A 19,262-nucleotide genomic window follows, 5' to 3' on the forward strand; every position below is an offset into this window, starting at 1 on the left:
AAAAAAATGTGAGGGTATGTGTTTGTGTGTTAGCAAGTGCTTAAGTAAGTTGGTATGAATAGTAGATTAAAATCATGTTTTTTTGGTGTTTGAGGTGTATATTTGGAGTTAGATTGGATTGCTTTGCGTATGTGGATAGTCTAATGAAGTGATTTATAAAAAATTTTAAAATAGTGATGGGTAGCATAAAAAAGTGAGTGTTTCTTTTAGGTCCGCGCGTTGTTGTTTTTGGTTATGATGTAGGTAACATCAATTTTATGTTTTTTAGGGGGATGTTTTCCGTCACGTCCGCGCTTTCACTATAAATTGAAACTCGCTGGGCAATCTAGCTACCCTTGTTGATTGATCAACACCAAAAATGAACACGAGACTGTCTAAACTGTTGGAACTTCATGTGCATCTGGAATATGCCAGGCGCCTGTTGAATGAACTGGCCGCGGTAGCCATTGTGGAGGAGGGAAGAATAAGAGAGGAGGAGGAAAGAAGAAAATAAGAAGAGGAGGAGAGAAGATATAAAGAAGAAGAAGAAGAGGAAAGAAGATACAAAGAGGAGAAGAGAAGAAACAAAGAAGAGGAGGAGGAGAAGGAAAAGAAGAGAAGAAGAATAAATTTCAGAACCCCAGAGAGCGAAAATTGGGATTCTGAAGCGACATATCCTGCCTCTGCTCTCTCCCCCAAAAAAGTAAAAAGTAACTGGGGGATAAGATGTGTATGTGGCGCCAGGCCTGGAAGGTGCCACCATTAACCAGGTGTCCATGAAGTTCCAAAAAAACAGCCCTTTTCAGGGCTACCCAATACTCTAGAAAAGAAATAACCATCAATTTGCCAATGTGTAGGTAGAGTAGTGTGAATATAAACACTAACTCTTTTCTAAGATAGTGTGAGGGTATGTGTTTGTGTGTTGGTGCTTGTAAGAGCTAAGGTATGTTTGTGTGAATAGTAGATTATGGGTTTCTTTATTGTTTCTTAGCGTATGTGGAGAGTATAGTTTGGGTTTTGTAACCGCTCACGTAAGATTGTGTGGATAGTAGATTATGGATTTTGTTTATTGTTTCTTAGCGTATGTGGAGAGTATAGTTTGGGTTTTGTAACCGCTCACGTACGATTGTGTGGATAGTAGATTATGGATTTGTTTATTGTTTCTTAGCGTATGTGTTTGTGTGTTTGTGTTTGTGTGTTTGTGTTTGTACCCGCTCACGTACGATTGTGTGGATAGTAGATTATGGATTTGTTTATTGTTTCTTAGCGTATGTGATGAGTATAGTTTGGGTTTTGTAAGCGCTCACGTACGATTGTGAGGATAGTAGATTATGGATTTTGTTTATTGTTTCTTAGCGTATGTGTTTGTGTGTTTGTGTTTGTGTGTTTGTGTTTGTATCCGCTCACATACGATTGTGTGGATAGTAGATTATGGATTTGTTTATTGTTTCTTAGCGTATGTGGAGAGTATAGTTTGGGTTTTATTATATGAAATGAAAAAGTAGGGGATGTTTTCCTTCACGTCCGCGCGTTGTTTGGTCATGATCTAGGTAAGATCAATTTTACGTTTTAGGGGGATGTTTTCCTTCACGCACGCGCCTTAAGTGTAAGAACCCACAGTATTCGTCGTTCAAACCATTCTGCAAAGAATAAAAAAAGAAGATGGCTTCTAACCAAATGGACAAAATACAAACATTACAAGACGTTTTAGACAACTTAGGAATGATGGAGCAGATGTTGATAAGACTGGTTGAAGACCATTATTCCTATAGTCCCCATCGTGTAAAGATGGAAATTAATAACTTAAAAAAGGTAAAGGACAGGATTAGTGGTGTCATGAAAGAGATAAAGGAGGAGAAGGAGGATGAAGAGGAAAGAATAAGAATAAGCAAATGGAACGAAAAGATTGAAAAAGAAGAAGAAAATGAGAAGAGGAAGAAAGAAGAGGAGGAAGAGAAGAAGAAAGAAGAGCAGGAGAAAAAAAAGAAAGAAAAGAAGAGAAAGTTGTTGTTGTTGTTTTGGGGCTTAACGCCATTTTTCAGCACACGATAGGCTATAAATTTAAATTTAAAAAAACTTTTTAAAAAAAAAAAAAAAAATCCCAAAAGCCCAAACTCTATTCCCAATGTTAATTTCCCTTGTCCCTAGACAGACCCAAACTCTATGTTAAATTCCCATTGTCCCTAAAGTGGCCCAGCGTTTTTCTCCATGTTAAATTTCCATTGTACGTATATTGTCCCACGATTTTTCTCCATGTTAAATCCCCTTGTACGTATATTGACCCACGATTTTTTGCCATGTTAAATTTCCATTGTACGTATATTGTCCCAGGGGTCTCCGTAATGCTAATTCCCATTGTACGTATAGTATCCCACTTAACTACTGACGATGACAGTGTAAGGGCTACTCTACTCAGGTTAGAAATTATAAATCAATAAATCAATTGACTAAGTTCCTTGCACTTTTTATCACATTAAATGTTTCCATTATTGAATTTTTTTCTTTTTCTTTTTTTTTTTTTAAAAATATTTTTTTTTTTTTTACAAACAAACGGGTTGGCATAGTCCGAATATAGTGGTAAGAGCGTCCGCCTCGGATGAGAGAAGTCGCTGGTTCGAACCCCGGCCGAGTCATGCCAAAGACTTAGGAAAATGGTACTAACAGCTGTCTCAACACTAAGAGGTTAGTGCCTGGACTGGTCGACTTGGTGTCTGGATAATATGACTGGTTGGGACATGATGCCCCACTACCAGACATCAATATAAACTGCCACACTGCAGACATGGTAGAGATATGGCTGAACTGTTAAATCTACGTTAAAATTCCAACACACACACACACACACACACACACTGAAGATAGTGTACTTGAGACTAATTCAGGATTTTTTAGGGCTAGTAAACAGTCATATTGGCTGTCCTTTGATCATTTACAAATACCACAAGTACATTATCCAAAGAAATTTCAGATTCAGTACATGTATGTAACATTGTGCACGGTGCAAGTTTAAACCACTTCTTACTACATTCGCCATTCTCCCAGAATTTAATATAATACATCAAGCGCACCCCCACCCCCGGCTTGCCATAGGGGATGAAAGCCGAAGTGAACCGGGTGAATCATGTTAGCGCTGCTTCCGGTGGAACGCAAATCCGCGGAAAGTATTTTTTTATTAAAGGTTTCTGGTAGTCAATGTATTATGGACTTTGAATTCAAACAGAGAACCGCAAGTGAAAGGAAGAGAGTTGAAGATTTATTTGATTATGAAGGATGTAAAGTGGGCCGGGGCACATATGGTCACGTCTACAAGGCTAAAGCCAAAGACAGGTGTTCTTTAGCTACTGTGTTAAGCCGGGGGAGAGGGGATTTACATGAAATCTCATTTCGTGATTCAATAAATAACAAATTCTCCTTATGAATAACCAGTATATGCATCTATTTTATACATATTTTCCAAACAACCTAGTACGCATCACAGTAATTTATAAAATTGGGTATAAAGTTACACTTTATTGAGAATGTTAAGGGGGTTTACCGAGGCTTCATAGAAAACATTTAAATTTATGTATTTACATTATCATTACATAGTATGATGTGGACTATACGCTCTGAAAAAGAGGTGTTGCACTGCAATTAGTATAATTGAAGAATGGCTTCTCTGAAGCCTTGTTTTTCTTAATTGATATGTACATACACTCCACAGACACTTGATGGGGGGGGGGGGACCAATGATAACACACTTCCATAGAACAGCTGTTAATTGGGTGTGTGTTATCATCGGTTTACCTAATGAATAAAGTGCCTGAGATTCGCACACCCTCCCATTTGTTTGTTAACCCCCTTATCCACCATACAATTAAAAAAAATTGGAGGCATCAATGATTTAAAAAATGCAAATAAATTAGTAATTTTTTATTAATTTTTTATAAGTTCCATCCTGATTGTCAACAGTGGGTACCAAACACTGTCAACTTGTTTGCGTTTGGATTCAAACAGGAGTTTCTTTAGGAAAAAATGTCACCATATTTGTTTGGGCCAGTCTATGTTTTCAAGCAACATATGTGTTATAGTTCACCATCTTTGAAAACCTAAAGAATTACTTACATTTTGGATATGCAGCTTTTTGAACACATGTAAACAAGAGTTCCTCCTGTTTATTTGTTCAGTTGGTTTTAGAAACATTACTAGACATTGCAAATGTAGGACACTGACAACAGTTTTTACTAAAGTAGACTATTCTAGAAACCAGAAATGGACAGTGAACAGTCTGTCAGTTTATTTACATTGGAACTTCTGTTTGCAGTGAGATGACAATAATTGTTTGGTGTTGGAGACCTCTTGGTGGCAGTCGGGTTAGAAATCATGATTCATTGAATGAAATGACTACATTTTATGCATTTTAAAAAAATCCTTGCTCCTTTTTGTTTTTAAAATTGGTACAAGGGTACAAACAAATGGGAGGGTATACAAGCACTATAGTTTTTTCAAGAAAATGCTCTTAATAATGGTCCTTTTGGTCCTGAATATAAAGTGTGCTTATCTGCTATCCTATATGTGCACCTTCACAACCATGTAAAAAATCTTATTGCTAGTCCTTCTGAATGGAAAGTCAAAGCAACCTGTGGTATTCACCAGAAGACTTCTTGTCATGTCTAGTTAGTCCAAAATCAAAATGGTGCTGATCTGACACTCATTATGGCCACTGTGGCAACCATCGTGAAAATCTTGTTATTGTAACCACATGAATGGATAGCAATATCAACAAGGGGTTTCACAGAAGGACGTTATGTGATGCAGAGATGTCGCAAACGCTTAATTGCACGTATTTGGATGCCAATTTTTAATCTGGGACGTAGAAAATCACTGAGGCGGGAGTCCTTCGCAAGCGTGTAATAGGTGTGTGGCAAAATTCAAAGACTTGCCAGTCCTGCTTCAGCCACCTGCTTTGTGGCAAAATGCGTTGATCAGTTAGCTGTGCTGATATTTACAATGACAGAATTCAGTGACTGAAAGACCCCTTGATGTACATACATGTTGCCATTTTATAAGAGTACATAAGAAAGAACATGATGCAATAGCTGGATGGCAAGTTCAAAGGCTTTGACTGACAGCTGGGTGGGAAAATGTACTGATATTTACATTGATTGAATTCAGAGGCAGAAAGACCCAGAGATGTACATGTGGTCATTTATAAAAGTACATAAAATAAACAACTTTCTCTTTCGTTATTGTGTTCATTTCCAGTAGGCCTAATGGGAAATAATGGCAGACTTCATTAAGTCTGGGATGTACTAGTTTATTAGATTGTCTGTTTTCTTAAATCATCGGGAAAATATTTTCAGAAAAAATATACAAGTCATTGAAACCAAAGCCTAGTTATTATGTTATTAAAGATTTAACTTTAAAACGCAAATTATATAGGTCAGAAATGTATGGGACAATGCTATGTTGTGGAAGGTCTAAGCTGTTTTCTGACTTGACAAGTATTTGCGAAAATATGGGGGGGAAACAGCAAATCAGATACTATTTATTTGCCTAAAATTACAAGTATGTATTAAAATAAATAAACCATACATTTGAAATCCTGTCATTGGACTGTTGTAATGAAGCTATCTTATAGTGAGGGATTACATTACAAAAACCTCTCCATCTAAAAATAGATGCACTCACGTCTGTGTTGATTCTGTAGGAAAGAAGGGACTGCAACTTTTGATGGCAGGACTCCTATTTTTTACCCAAATCGGAGTCCTGGACTCCTGTTTTTAAAATCCTAGCGAGACCTCTGTGATGTCTTGTTTGTCCTAAAGAAAATGGTGTTGATCTGATGTCAAATAGGGCTACTATGGCCGCCATCTTGAAAATATTGTTATTGCTATTCTTTTTGAACAGAGAGACATATCTTCATGGGATTTTTGCCAGATGTATTTGGGAATAAGTAAAAATGGTTCTGCTTGGACTTCCAGGGTGGCCACCCAAAAAAGGTCATCTTGGAAATCTTATTAATGCTACTCCTCCTGAATCATTTGGTTTTAACTAAAAGTCTTGATATGATTTCAACAGGGATGATTCTGCTGTACTAATTGGTGTCAGCTCTAATTACTATTGGCAGCCACAGACGTTTTATTTTGAAATATCCCAATTCAATGTCACCCTTGTATTTGGATGAAATGACCTCTCTAGCCAAAATAAGGTGAAAGTAGGAGAAGTGAGAGCAGAAAGTTCAAAATAGACACTCTAAACTAATGTTTTTACATACTTTCATGTTAGAATATTAAAATGATAAAATATTATGGGAAGTTTATAAAAGTACTTAAACTTATTTCACTTCACCACAGTTTCACATAAAATAAAACAGCATCATGAAAAATAGGCAATAGTCAGCTGCATCTTATGTAGCAGAAGTCCAGAATACTCCATGTTGCTAGAGAGTAAAAGAAAGCTTTGATGACTCCAGAATACTCCATGTTGCTAGAGAGTAAAAGAAAACTTTGATGACTCCAGAATACTCCATGTTACTAGAGAGTAAAAGAAAGCTTTGATGACTCCAGAATAATCCATGTTGCTAGAGAGTAAAAGAAAGCTTTGATGTCTCAGAATAATCCATGTTGCTAGAGAGTAAAAGAAAGCTTTGATGACTCCAGAATACTCCATGTTGCTAGAGTGTAAAAGAAAGCTTTGATGACTCCAGAATAATCCATGTTGCTAGAGAGTAAAGAAAGCTTTGATGACTCCAGAATACTCCATGTTGCTAGAGAGTAAAAGAACGCTTTGATGACTCCAGAATACTCCATTTAACTAGAGAGTGAAAGAAAGCTTTAAAGACTCCAGAATACTCCATGTTACTAGAGAGTAAAAGAAAGCTTTGATGACACCGGAATACTCCATGTTACTAGAGAGTGAAAGAAAGCTTTGATGACTCCAGAATACTCCATGTTGCTAGAGAGTGAAAGAAAGCTTTGATGACTCCAGAATACTCCATGTTGCTAGAGAGTGAAAGAAAGCTTTGATGACTCCAGAATACTCCATGTTGCTAGAGAGTGAAAGAAAGCTTTGATGACTCCAGAATAATCCATATTGCTAGAGAGTAAAAGAAAGTTTTAATGACTCCAGAATAATCCATGTTGCTAGAGAGTAAAAGAAAGCTTTGATGACTCCAGAATACTCCATGTTGCTGGAGAGTAAAAGAAAGCTTTGATTTCTCCAGAATATTCCATGTTGCTTATTGATCATGAAATTTTTTGTCCACTGTCCCCCAAATCTTTACTTTGTTCCCCTCCTATCAAATAACTTTTAAAATATAACTACAGCTTTTCAATAGTGGATGCCAGTCCACATTGGTGTTGGGGCTGTGAATGGTCAAATTTGCAAAAGGTGATAAAAACTGTAAGATGTTAATGAATATCTATTTTAAAATGATGTATCTGACAATGCACACATTCATAGTTTGGGGGCCCTGAGTGGTCTAAAGTGCTCACTGTTCTGGATCACTGCCATCTCACGTCTGCCTGTGTGGGTTCGAGTCCAAGGCTCGACTAACGTTTGTACCTGGGAAAGCCTTAATGTAACACTTTTAAAGTCACCTGCATGGTGAGGAAGATTTAATTTATTTTGTGGTTGAATAAAAACTTAAGAGACTAAATTTATGCAGATTCACAATTTGTTGTTTGATTAATGACTTAGTAGTTTAAAAAGGAAAGTAATTCAGAAAACATGGATGTTTATTATGATACATATAAATGCTGATAGATAAAGGGTGTTCATTAATGTTGAATGAGAGAAAGATCAAGAAAGGAAAATGACACATGTGAAGGTCATTTCAGGTTCACCAGATCTTCAAGCATGTTAATGTTTGCATGAGTTATTTGAGCACATGATGAAATCTTTAATGTAATTGTCCATGGAAAGTATAGTACAGTACTGACCGCAAAGTTAAGGGGCAAAACAATCAAAGCACATGAGATGATCTTTTTTGCACTAACAGTGAATTATCTCTATTTTCCATTGTCCCTCTAACATGTGTGTTCCCCAGATCTGGAGTGTGGATTTGAGTCCTGATTTCACCTCTAACTGTGATGATGAAATTTGGACCTCAAGGAGATTTGAGCAGATAGAGGGTACCTGTGCAGTCTCCAGTTTGCAAGGAACTGGAGAAGCCATAAATGAATTGACTGTCACTCCATGTCCACTGCTGCATGCACTGTCTCAAGTAGGGAGAGATAGTAGCAAGAAGACAATGAGAAGACTTCTCTGACAGACTTGCTTGGAGAGACCTGACCTGTGAGATAATCTTGGGGGAACCCGAACTGTCAGAAGTAAACGAAATTCTGAGAAGGAATTAGAGATACTTCTGTGGGATACTAATTGGTACTGGTGGAAACAAATGGGGGTCTTTGAAGTAGATAGGTGGTCCCAGAAGCAAAGATTGTAACCTTCCTTTATTGTGAATTTGACCATGTACCATCATTTGTTTCCAACCATGCCTCTGAAAACAGACCCAACAGATTGTGCATAAGACATCAGGGAGAGGGGATCATAGCATAAAAGGTGCATCTCCATTGAGCCAACAGTCAACTTTCTTAGGGAAGGGGGAGATATCCAAAGACTTCCACTCCTGGCCCCTCCAGTCACTTTGTAATGTGAAAGATAGGCAAAAGAAAGCTTTATAATTGTTCTGCTTTTTTATTATTCCACCCTAATTTATTTGATTTGATACAAAAGACATAATTAACATGATAATACAATGCAGTCCTACTTTTAATTGATTGTGACAATACGACAAACACTTCTGCCAAATTAGAGATCAAAACACATTCAACACTTACACATTCAACACTTAATCAGGCTCTGAGAAACACTTGCAGACAAGGGACAGTTCTTTTTGGTATTTTCGGGGTGGGTGGGGTGGAATCGATGTATGTCCCAGCATTATAAGTGCATTTGTGAGTTAATGAGGGATAAGTGAAACATGACATCTTCCAGTCTTCAGTAGAATACCATGCTGTGGGACATTTTAAGATCACTATCAGCCTCCCAACAGGCTGGTTGTGTTGTTGTAGCGTTTAACGCCATTTTTCAGCACATGACAGGCGATACATGGCGGCCAGTGTAAATGGTGGAGAAAGAATTCGAGAAAACCCTGGAATGAACCACCAACCCATGAGAAGCTACTGGCAAACTTTCTCACATACCCACATTGGCCATCCACCAGGCTGATAAATTAAGCAATTCGGTAATAGCAATTTAAGTACATGTATGGTGTGCTTGCATAAACTTTTTAAAATTCTGTTGTATCTACCTGCAATTATTGCTTCATTCCTGCCGTCCTTACTCAGATGTCTTCAGTCTGGGTTCAGGTCAAAGAAAGATGGTATTCTGAATGTCAAGTAAATTGTGAATCAGGCTGGGAGGGGCTTTCAGTGGGTAATTGGTTTTTCCCTGTGTCTTCTATGGTTCTTGCTCCACCAAATATACTGGCCACCATGTATAGTCAATCACGTGCTGACACTTGAACTTTGAATTGAATGAAACGAAAAAAACTCACTACATATGCCATTAGTTGTTAATAAAGTAACAGTCCTTTATGAATATCATCCTAAAAGTTTCGTCCAGGTGTCATTTTATCTGCACTTTTAGATGTTTTGTGATTGATCCAGTCCATCATCATGTCCAGCTTTCATTGTAACCCTGAACTTGCAAGTATGTTAACTAAGAGAGTTTCTTGATATTTGGTATTGTGTTAATGAGGACAAGTAAATGACAGTAAAAGTGTTTGTTCCTGAATGCAGGTATTGGGAGTGGAAAGTTTTGCATGGAAGAAGTAAAAGAAACCCAATTTCATTTAAATTAAAATCTGTTCATGAAGGTTACTTAAGGGGCCATAAAAAATTATTCTTAACATAAAATACCCTTTTTACAGAGGATGAAAATGATTATAAAATTAAAAGGGAACATTTATGTTGTCACCCATGAGTAAGTGGTATTTATACAGCAGTGGCTACTAAGGTAGGTTTCATGATCTTTGCAGTGCTTTCATCACTAACTGTACCTTATTGCTGCATTACAGTCCTATTGGAGAATGCTATATTTATCATGATTGGTACAGAATATTACTTAATTAGCTGACATAATGAACTTTTAAATGATATCAAATCAGACATTCTTTTGAGATGGTGTATAAAGCTACAGGTCTAGGGATATTGTCTATTACTTTTGTCTGCTACAAGATGATGCAAGTGTAAATGTGAATTTCTATACTGGTTCTCTTTGTCAGAAAGGCTAGCTCAAGAGCAAAGCATCTTAAACTGGGAATTAAAAAAATCAAAGTACATTCACTCCATGTAATGGAATGATTTAATGGTGAATTCTGTTACTTTAATATGTACAAAGTTATTTGAAACTTGTGAATATTTTTCAGCTCTGATGGCAGAGAATTTGCCCTGAAACAGATTGAAGGTACTGGGATATCCATGTCAGCATGTAGAGAAATCGCAGTAAGATATTTTAATTATGGTACACATACAGTGCAACCCACCTATAGCGCGTCCCGCTATAACGCGAATTCGGATATAGTGCAGTCGTAGCATGGACTTCCAAAATTTTGTATATTCATTCGCACATTGAAAAATAGTTTTTGTTCAAAGTAGATGAAATAGTGTATAAAAAATGTATTATCATTATGGGGAAGAGATTGCGTATGAATTCGAATTTAATATGATTGTGGCATGGTTCCTGAACTTTTAAATACATGTATGTGTATATTTGTTGTGCTGTGAATTTTTTTTTTGAGTACAAGAAATCTTGTGTAAAACATTTATTATTATTTTGGGGAAGAGTTCACATATAAATTTTAATATAATATGATCGTTTCACAGCTTCTGAAATTTAACAATATCACCAGGTTCTTAAAGTGTTTTGCCAGAATAAACATTATTGGAAATGTTACTTATTACTAGTCCATGAGTAAAGCCAGTAAGTCGTCCTTGTGATTGTCTTCAATTAATTCTGTATACAATCATTGCTCAAACAATAGCCGACATGTGTTTCTTCTTTAACTGCATACACAAACAATGCAGGAGACAATGCGGTGGTTGATAAAAGATTCTCACAATTTAATAAACATCAAAAAACGAAAGCCGCCAACATGTTTGCTGGGCTTGGCTGTTTTATTAGACGCAATCAGTTGGCCAGTAAATAATGTCCGCTTTATTAGCTGGAAATTGAAAGGGTATGAAATTGTACATGCGTTCAGCTTTAATTTTTTTATATATAAAAGTGACTCGTGACCATTGCAGGCCTACTACACTTAGTTTTCAGGTTTTACATGGTTATGGTGTTTGTTTATGAACTCGTTATTAATTTCCTATTTTTTATAAAAATTATTTTACCATTATGGAAAAGCAAGTTCACAAACGCAAGTCATTCTCTGCACTCTGTGCAATGATTAGTATAGTAGTGTTCACATGTTTCTTTCGATATTCACAAAATCTGAAGTAAAAGTTATATGCACGCTGAAAGCATGTGTTGATTGGTAATTATTCTTGTTGTAGTCGTTCAAACGAATAGGCATACAAGCGTTAATTATTGGAAATTTGCAATGGATAAATGTACACGGAAACGTATATGAGAAAATTTTAGCGGTATGAAATTTGTATAGACACCGTTCATAGACCCTGGAACGTAATGAACTGTACACATGCTTCGTCTTTATTAACTTAATTTTGCTGTTAATTTTTACCATTGAATTCAGACACATAATGATGTGTGACAAAATTATTGAATGGTTTAAATATGTATTCAGTTTTTGCAATGGGATTACATATTTTATGGATTAATTTCAAGCGCCAATGGTACGATATCAGATGGGAAGTAAACGGTGTTGATACTCTGTTTATGCTATATATTAGCCGTTGAATTCAGACACGATGATCTGGGGAAAAAATATTGAATATTGTAAATCTGTGCCCAATTTTTCAATGGAATTACATGCATTATAGATGAACTGAATGCCATAATGGCATGATAGTAAACGGTGTTGATACCCTATTTATCATATACATTAGACATGAATACATGTATATGTGCCAAAGAGTTGTTCTCTGAAAAAAGTTAAATACTGTAAAACCCCGCATTAACGCGACCCCCGATATTAACGTGATCCACTTTTTTGGACCCCAATTATCACGTTATAGCGGGGGGTTCCACTGTATCTACTTACTGTACACAGTGCACACCTTATTGCAAAAAGCACAGACCCAGGATTGTCGTCACAATACATGTTGGCAGATCCAAGTCTGTGTGTTGCTAATTTCACTGATGATTGTAAAAGAACAGCATAGATCCAGGTTTGCCATCGTAGTACATTCTGGCACATCTAAGTCTATGCTGATCATTTCACTAGTGATTGCTAAAGTACAGCATAGACCCAGATTTCCATGTGTATTTTGTAATGGTAGATTTGGATCTAGGCTGTTTTGTGTGTCTTATATAGTATATATATGGGTATCTTTATTAAATCAAATATATAGTAAAATCTTCAAAAAGGTATATCTGGATATCAGCAGCAGACAAATATTACAATTCATATCACAGTATTTATCTTATTGTCATGATTTCAGTCCTTATACCATAAGAAAAGATTTTCAACATTGTTTTCTTAGCTATCAGAGGTAGTACTGTAAGCAAACTAATATTTAGAAATGTTCTTTTTAAATATACGTTGTACCCAGACAAGGAGCTCAGATTACTCTCATAGTTCATTTGAAAACTATACAAATTTCAAAATAGCATCGCTTCACATTAAAAGTATTTTACTTGGGTACCAAGTATATTATATTGAACAGCCCATGTACTACATGTTGATTTTGTTTCTGCATTTATATTTTTGAAAAAGAGTGCAAAATATAACTTTGCAGAATTTTGTATTCCATTTCAAAACTTTCCAAATATTGACGTTTGTAAATGTTTAGAATTGAAAGATACATCAGTATCATCGAGATTTAACGGATCCTGATAGGGTATCAAATATCCAGGTGCACGTTATGTCACCTCTTCTCAAAGGCCTACATACTGTATATACTCATGTTTAAGTTGGAGGCAACTGCAAACTGCAAGGACCCAGATCTTTCATTGCATATTCTTCTAGAAGATCTGGGTCTGTGCATTTTGTTAAGGGTAATTATTAGATGGCAGATTAGGGTAAATGGTGTTTACAGTTGGTTCTGTTTTGTATGCAAGTATGTACAGTATCTGTTGCTCTGAAAGTCTTTGAGGAATTTGAAATATAAAAGGATAATTGTAGCTACTGATTTTCTTATTTTCCATGCTTATATCCATGATCTTCCTTTAAGATAGTTTTTGTGGCATTATTCTGTGGACATTTGTCTAAAAGCAATTCATTGATATTACAAAACTGAGCATGCCATGTAACAAGTACTGTAGATTAGTTTGCAATCTTACATCTAGAATCCAGTGTAACAAGTACTGTAGATTAGTTTGCAATGTTACACTTAAAATTCATTGTAATAAGAACAGTAAATTATTTTGCAGTGTTAAATCTAGAATCCAGTGTAACAAGCACTGTAGATTAGTTTGCAATCTTACGTCTAGAATCCAGTGTAACAAGTACTGTAGATTAGTTTGCAATGTTACACTTAAAATTCATTGTAATAAGAACAGTAAATTATTTTGCAGTGTTAAATCTAGAATCCAGTGTAACAAGTACTGTAGATTAGTTTGCAATGTTACACTTAAAATTCATTGTAATAAGAACAGTAAATTATTTTGCAGTCTTACATCTAGAATCCAGTGTAACAAGTACTGTAAATTAGTTTGCAGTGTTACACCTTAAATCATCTGTAACAAGTACTGTAAATTAGTCTGCAATGTTACACCTAGAATCCAGTGAGCTAAAACAATGTTGCTCCCCACCTCCAAAATCTGGTGGACATAAACAGTTTCATAGGGATATTCAATTGTTTGCACGAAACGTAGTGGTAAAAACAAAAACACACAAAGGGACACACAAGGGTAAAGACTTGAGGAAACAGCTGTGAGTTTAAGTAAAGATGGTTTAAATTCTAATCTTTTAATCTTTAGCGTATGTTAGTATTTAATTTAGTGATGGGTCACTTTCAGTGTTTGATCAAACATTTTGAACATGGTTTCTTGTAATAAATTGTGGGTGTGTATAATTTTGAGGAATGAAAAATCTCCTAGTGTGTTGCTCGTATAATAGTTTTGAAATTTCTATAAATTGCTGTTTAATTCAATAATTCTTATTTAACTGCTGTAACTTTTACATGCAGTTTTCTTCTACATTCAGTCTTTATAGTCAGAGTATTGGTATCAATCAGTGATCACACTAGTGCAGAACCAATAATCAGTCAAAACAGTTTCACCAATTTCTAACACTAGAGCATTTAGTGTATTGTTATTGTATAAGTCACATGGGTCATGTATTAGCATCTGCTCATTTTAAATTAAATATAAATTGTTCTTTACAAATTCAACACTAAATTTCTTTTACCAAAGTTTGTTAACTCCTGATTATTGAATGTTCTGCACTTTAATTGTCACTGAGAAACTTCTAGACAAATATTGCCTATCACTATGGAGTTTGACAATGTTGGTCATGTACTAAACTTGGGTCAGAATAAGAGCACGTCAAGTGGAATCATCACAATCGAGGGTAGTACAAATTTGTTTATCAGTATGCATAGCTTTATTGTGGCATCACAGCGCATGACATTTAATTCGGATTGTACTGGATCACACCTTTAGGTTCATTTCATCCAAAAATGTCTAAGTATTTTAACATTGATTTTGCATTATGCACCTATTGGGGTATCTAAATAATGACCTTCTAAAGAAATAAAGATGTATACGAATCTAAATGAAGTGAATACTTGCCACTTAAAGGTATGTAGAATCAAATTCTAAAAGATGACTCTGATTACTGGAATTGTCAGTGTTTAATGCCTACATGATCCATGTGACTTGTTTTTTAGGAAAGTATTTTTCAAAGATGTAGATATATTTGGATTTTTCAAGAATTCCTTGCTAATCAAAAATAATCTGATAATTCTTTGGAACAAATTGAACTTGTCTCCCAAAATAAAATCTCAAAATCATGCCAGATTTGAAGTTTCAACCTACTTGTTTATCTTGTTTTATCAGATTTAACATGAGAAGGTCTTTTTTATAATATATATGTTTTTAATTCTGTTATCTTCTGACCTTTTGCCTGACCTTTTCAGTTGCTACGAGAACTCAAGCATCCTAATGTAATAAGTCTTCAGAAGGTCTTCCTGTCTCACACAGATAGGAAAGTCTGGCTGTTGTTTGACTATGCAGAGCATGATCTGTGGGTAAGATGAGTAAATGTTTGTTATCACTAAATGTTTGTTATCACTAAATGTTTCATACTTTGTTGCTAATTTCCTAGTGATTACTTATAGGTCAGAACAAGATTTTGATGACATAAGCAAGGAAAAAGGTACTTCAGTTTCATAAGAATGGAATAATTAATTGAGTGAGTGATGTTTCGCAGCACATGAAAGGTTATATCATGCGGAGGCAACTCAACTAAAATACCTTGCCCAGAGACAAACCAGGCAGTCGATTCAGCCTGATCTGGGCATCAGTTGAACCTGAAATGTTCTGGTTGTAGGTTTGGCATGCCAATAACTGAGTCACAGTGGCTCCTTCTTCAGACTGAAGCCAGTTGAAATTTTCATGTATGTAATGATTTTTCTCTGTTCAGTTTTGAAAGTTCTTTGTACCTGGAGGGTACGTCACAGCTCACTTTGCAGGTGAGGATTAGTGTTCCACAGAACCCTTACATCAGCTTCAAAATATCTTTGCACCTGACTTGAGAGTCACTTTAATCTTAATTCCCCTTCTGCTATTCAGAGAAAAGGTGGGGATTATGTAATCCTGCTTTCATACATGTATGTTTTGGTAATTTCACCTAGCTTCTACACCACACAGGGCATGGACTTCATACCATGGGATGTAATTGGAGGTGGTCAGTAGAGGTAGATTTTCATTTTGAAGAAAAAAACCTGGTGGTGGAGGCTGTTTCAAAAATTTGAAAAAAGAAAAATAATCTATATCATGAGACTAGTTTGTTTGCAACTTTTTATGATTATAGACCTGAGCATGTGAGAGACTTGTTATGTTTATTGACCTGAGCTTGTATGAGACTTGTTCTTATTATTGACCTGTGTGTCAGGACATGGTCTTGGAACACTATTCAGCTAACATTACCTTTGCTGCATGAGACTATGTTAAACTTTTCAAAAGCAGTTCATAATATATCATACCTTGCTGAAAGTTGGTACAACTTAGGGCAAAATATAGACTACCTTATTGAGATGGTCTCTGTAAGGTTGGCAGTCTGTAATTGTGTTTTATTTACTTTTGTACCTATTTTTGTATTGAGAAATAAAGTAACACGAATTCTATATCTTTAAAAAGTTAGTGCTTGAAATTGTTTGGAAGTCTTTGAAGAACAACTCACTTGGGCTGTATGAACCATGACTTGGAGTGAGTAAAAGCCCATTGATTTTGGGGCTCTTGGTGGTTTAAAGTACTTGATTTTACTGATCACTGACATCTCATTTCTGCGTGGGTGTATAGTCTCAGGTGCAGCCAACATGGATACATGAGAAAGCTTGCCAGTATCTTTTGTGGTTTGGTGGCTCTTCCTTGGGTTATCCCAGGTTCTTCTTCCACCAAAATATGCTGGTTGCCATGTATAGCCTATCCTGTGCTGAAAAGTGGTGTTAAATCCATAACATCCAACCATTTATATTTTGGTCAGTGGTCAGGGTCACTGAAACTCAAAATATAAAAATGGTTTCAGGACAGTAACATTAGATCTAAATCACAGACCAAGACCAAACGTTGTGGAAGACTTGCACTTGGGATCAGGAAGAAACCAGTCCATAGAATATGCCCCATGTCATAGGGTGCAATTAATGGAGGCAACCATTATACCCTAGGCTGTCTTTTTTTTTACAGTGATATTCCAACTGTGAATGCCTAGGACTTTTTTTTAAAAAGTACAGTTTATTTAAAAATTGGACTATTGTAATGCCAATATTTGGCTCTCTTTTGTTTGTCTTTTTTAGGATATTTACACTGCACTGAAAATGGTTTTCACAGAATAACTTTAATTCTGCACCATGTACCTTGACCTTGGAGGACTTGCAGATAAGGATGAGTCATGTTGGTTTGGGGGTGAAAAGATAAAAGGTCAAGGTCATTCTAACCCCAAAATAGGTTTTTGAGCAATAATTTTTGTTCTAGAGTGAGTTCCTTGACCAAAGACATAAACCAAAGTTGTGTATGGTTTACACTTGGGTATCATTCTTTACCCCAAGTCTATGGGCACCTTCATTTTATTCTCAGAACAAATTTTTTTTATGCACAACTTTTCGGAAAGCCATGGTCAGCAATTGTATTAATGATCCTGGTTTTTGGACGCAGTTAATATCAGTTAGGGTTTGCATGATGAAACAGAATGTAATTTGGTTTAATACAGCTCAGGGTTGTTGAAAAGTGAAGGCCCTGACAGTGTATGTTGCTATATTTATGCTAGCAAAAGTTTTTTTTTGTCTCTGTCCAAATGGAAATGTCTTTGCCTTTTTTACCTTCTCTACTGTCAAGTAGCTATTTATTTATTAAAATCCACAAATCCCTTGTTACATTGAAACTCACCTTCTAATTTTTTGTGTGCAGATTGCAAAGTGAAATTAGTAGTAGCATAATCCTAAATTAAGTTGAAGTCTGTCCATGCATTATAGTGTCTAATATGACCAGGCATCATAACCTCAACACCTTGTTTCAGAGTAAAACTTTAGTTCAAGCTCAAATCCAAAAATGTTCACCTTTTGCTAATTTAATTTGAATAAAGTTAGAATCATGGAAATTTAAATTGGTTTTTTTGCTATCATACCAAATTATGGAGGCAAAAATGTAATGTATCATTTCCAGATTTTGTTGTAAAAATCATAGTCTGTCATATCTATTCAAATTTTGTTGGCAAATATGTGGTGTACCACATATCTACATTTTGAGCTTCAGCTTGAGTTTCATGCATAGAAAAAGGTGTCTGATCTTATCTATGCTAAGATAAGGTGTCTGATCTTATCTATGCTAAGATAAGGTGTCTGATCTTATCTATGCTAAGATAAGGTGTCTGATCTTATCTGTGCTAACATAAGGTGTCTGATCTTATCTATGCTCAGATAAGGTGTCTGATCTTATCTATGCTAAGATAAGGTGTCTGATCTTATCCATGTTTACAGATCCATGCTTAGAAAAGGTATCTGATTCATGTTTACAGATCAATGCTTAGAAAAGGTGTCTGATCTTATCTATGCTAAGATAAGGTGTCTGATCTTATCCATGTTTACAGATCCATGCTTAGAAAAGGTGTCTGATCTTATCCATGTTTACAGATCCATGCTTAGAAAAGGTATCTGATCCATGTTTACAGATCAATGCTTAGAAAAGTTGTCTGATCTTAGCCATGTTTACAGATCCATTTTAGAAAAGGTGTCTCATCTTATCCATGTTTACAGATTCATGCTTAGAAAAGGTATCTGATCCATGTTTACAGATCCATGCTTAGAAAAGGTGTCTGATCTTATCCATGTTTAGAGATTTATGCTTAGAAAAGGTGTCTGATTTTATAGATGTTTACAGATTCATACTTAGAAAAGGTGTCTGATCTTATCCCAGTTTACAGATCCATGCTTAGAAAAGGTGTCTGACCTTATCCATTTTTACAGATTCATGCTTAGAAAAGGTGTCTGATCTTATCCATGTTTACAGATCCATGCTTAGAAAAGGTGTCTGATCTTAGCCCTGTTTACAGATTCATGCTTAAAAAAGGTGTCTGATCTTAGCCATGTTTAGAGATTCATGCTTACAAAAGGTGTCTGATTTTATACATGTTTACAGATTCATGCTTAGAAAAGGTGTCTCATCTTATCCATGTTTACAGATCCATGCTTAGAAAAGGTATCTCATCTTATCCACGTTTAGAGATTCATGCTCAAAAAAAGTGTCTGATCTTATCCATGTTTACAGATCCATGCTTAGAAAAGGTGTCTGATCTTATCCATGTTTACGGATTCATGCTTAGAAAAGGTGTCTGATCTTATCCATGTTTAAAGATTTATGCTTTGATAAGGTGTCTGATCTTATCCATGTTTAATGATCCATCAGGTTTGCTTCAGTGGTGTGTCCTTGTCACTTCACTCTACATGCCTTAG

At 35.7% G+C, this 19,262-nt stretch overlaps 1 protein-coding gene across 4 annotated transcripts in view; it reads left to right on the forward strand.

Annotated features, from left to right (window-relative positions):
• The first annotated feature begins 3,097 nt into the window (after positions 1-3,097).
• Positions 3,098-19,262, forward strand: part of LOC149773033 (cyclin-dependent kinase 8-like) — an 85,499-nt gene continuing 69,334 nt past the window's right edge. For all 4 annotated transcript variants that reach the window (XM_089946838.1, XM_089946840.1, XM_089946839.1 and 1 more), the window contains exons 1-3: positions 3,098-3,306; positions 10,394-10,469; positions 15,234-15,344. In XM_089946838.1, the coding sequence (XP_089802964.1) occupies positions 3,101-3,306; positions 10,394-10,469; positions 15,234-15,344 (393 nt within the window). In that variant the 5' untranslated portion in view covers positions 3,098-3,100. The remainder of the gene's footprint in view (positions 3,307-10,393; positions 10,470-15,233; positions 15,345-19,262) is intronic.

This window comes from Sinohyriopsis cumingii, unplaced genomic scaffold (genome assembly GCF_028554795.1).
Source record: "Sinohyriopsis cumingii isolate HCF-2022 unplaced genomic scaffold, ASM2855479v2 utg000913l, whole genome shotgun sequence".
Classification (NCBI taxonomy): domain Eukaryota; kingdom Metazoa; phylum Mollusca; class Bivalvia; order Unionida; family Unionidae; genus Sinohyriopsis; species Sinohyriopsis cumingii.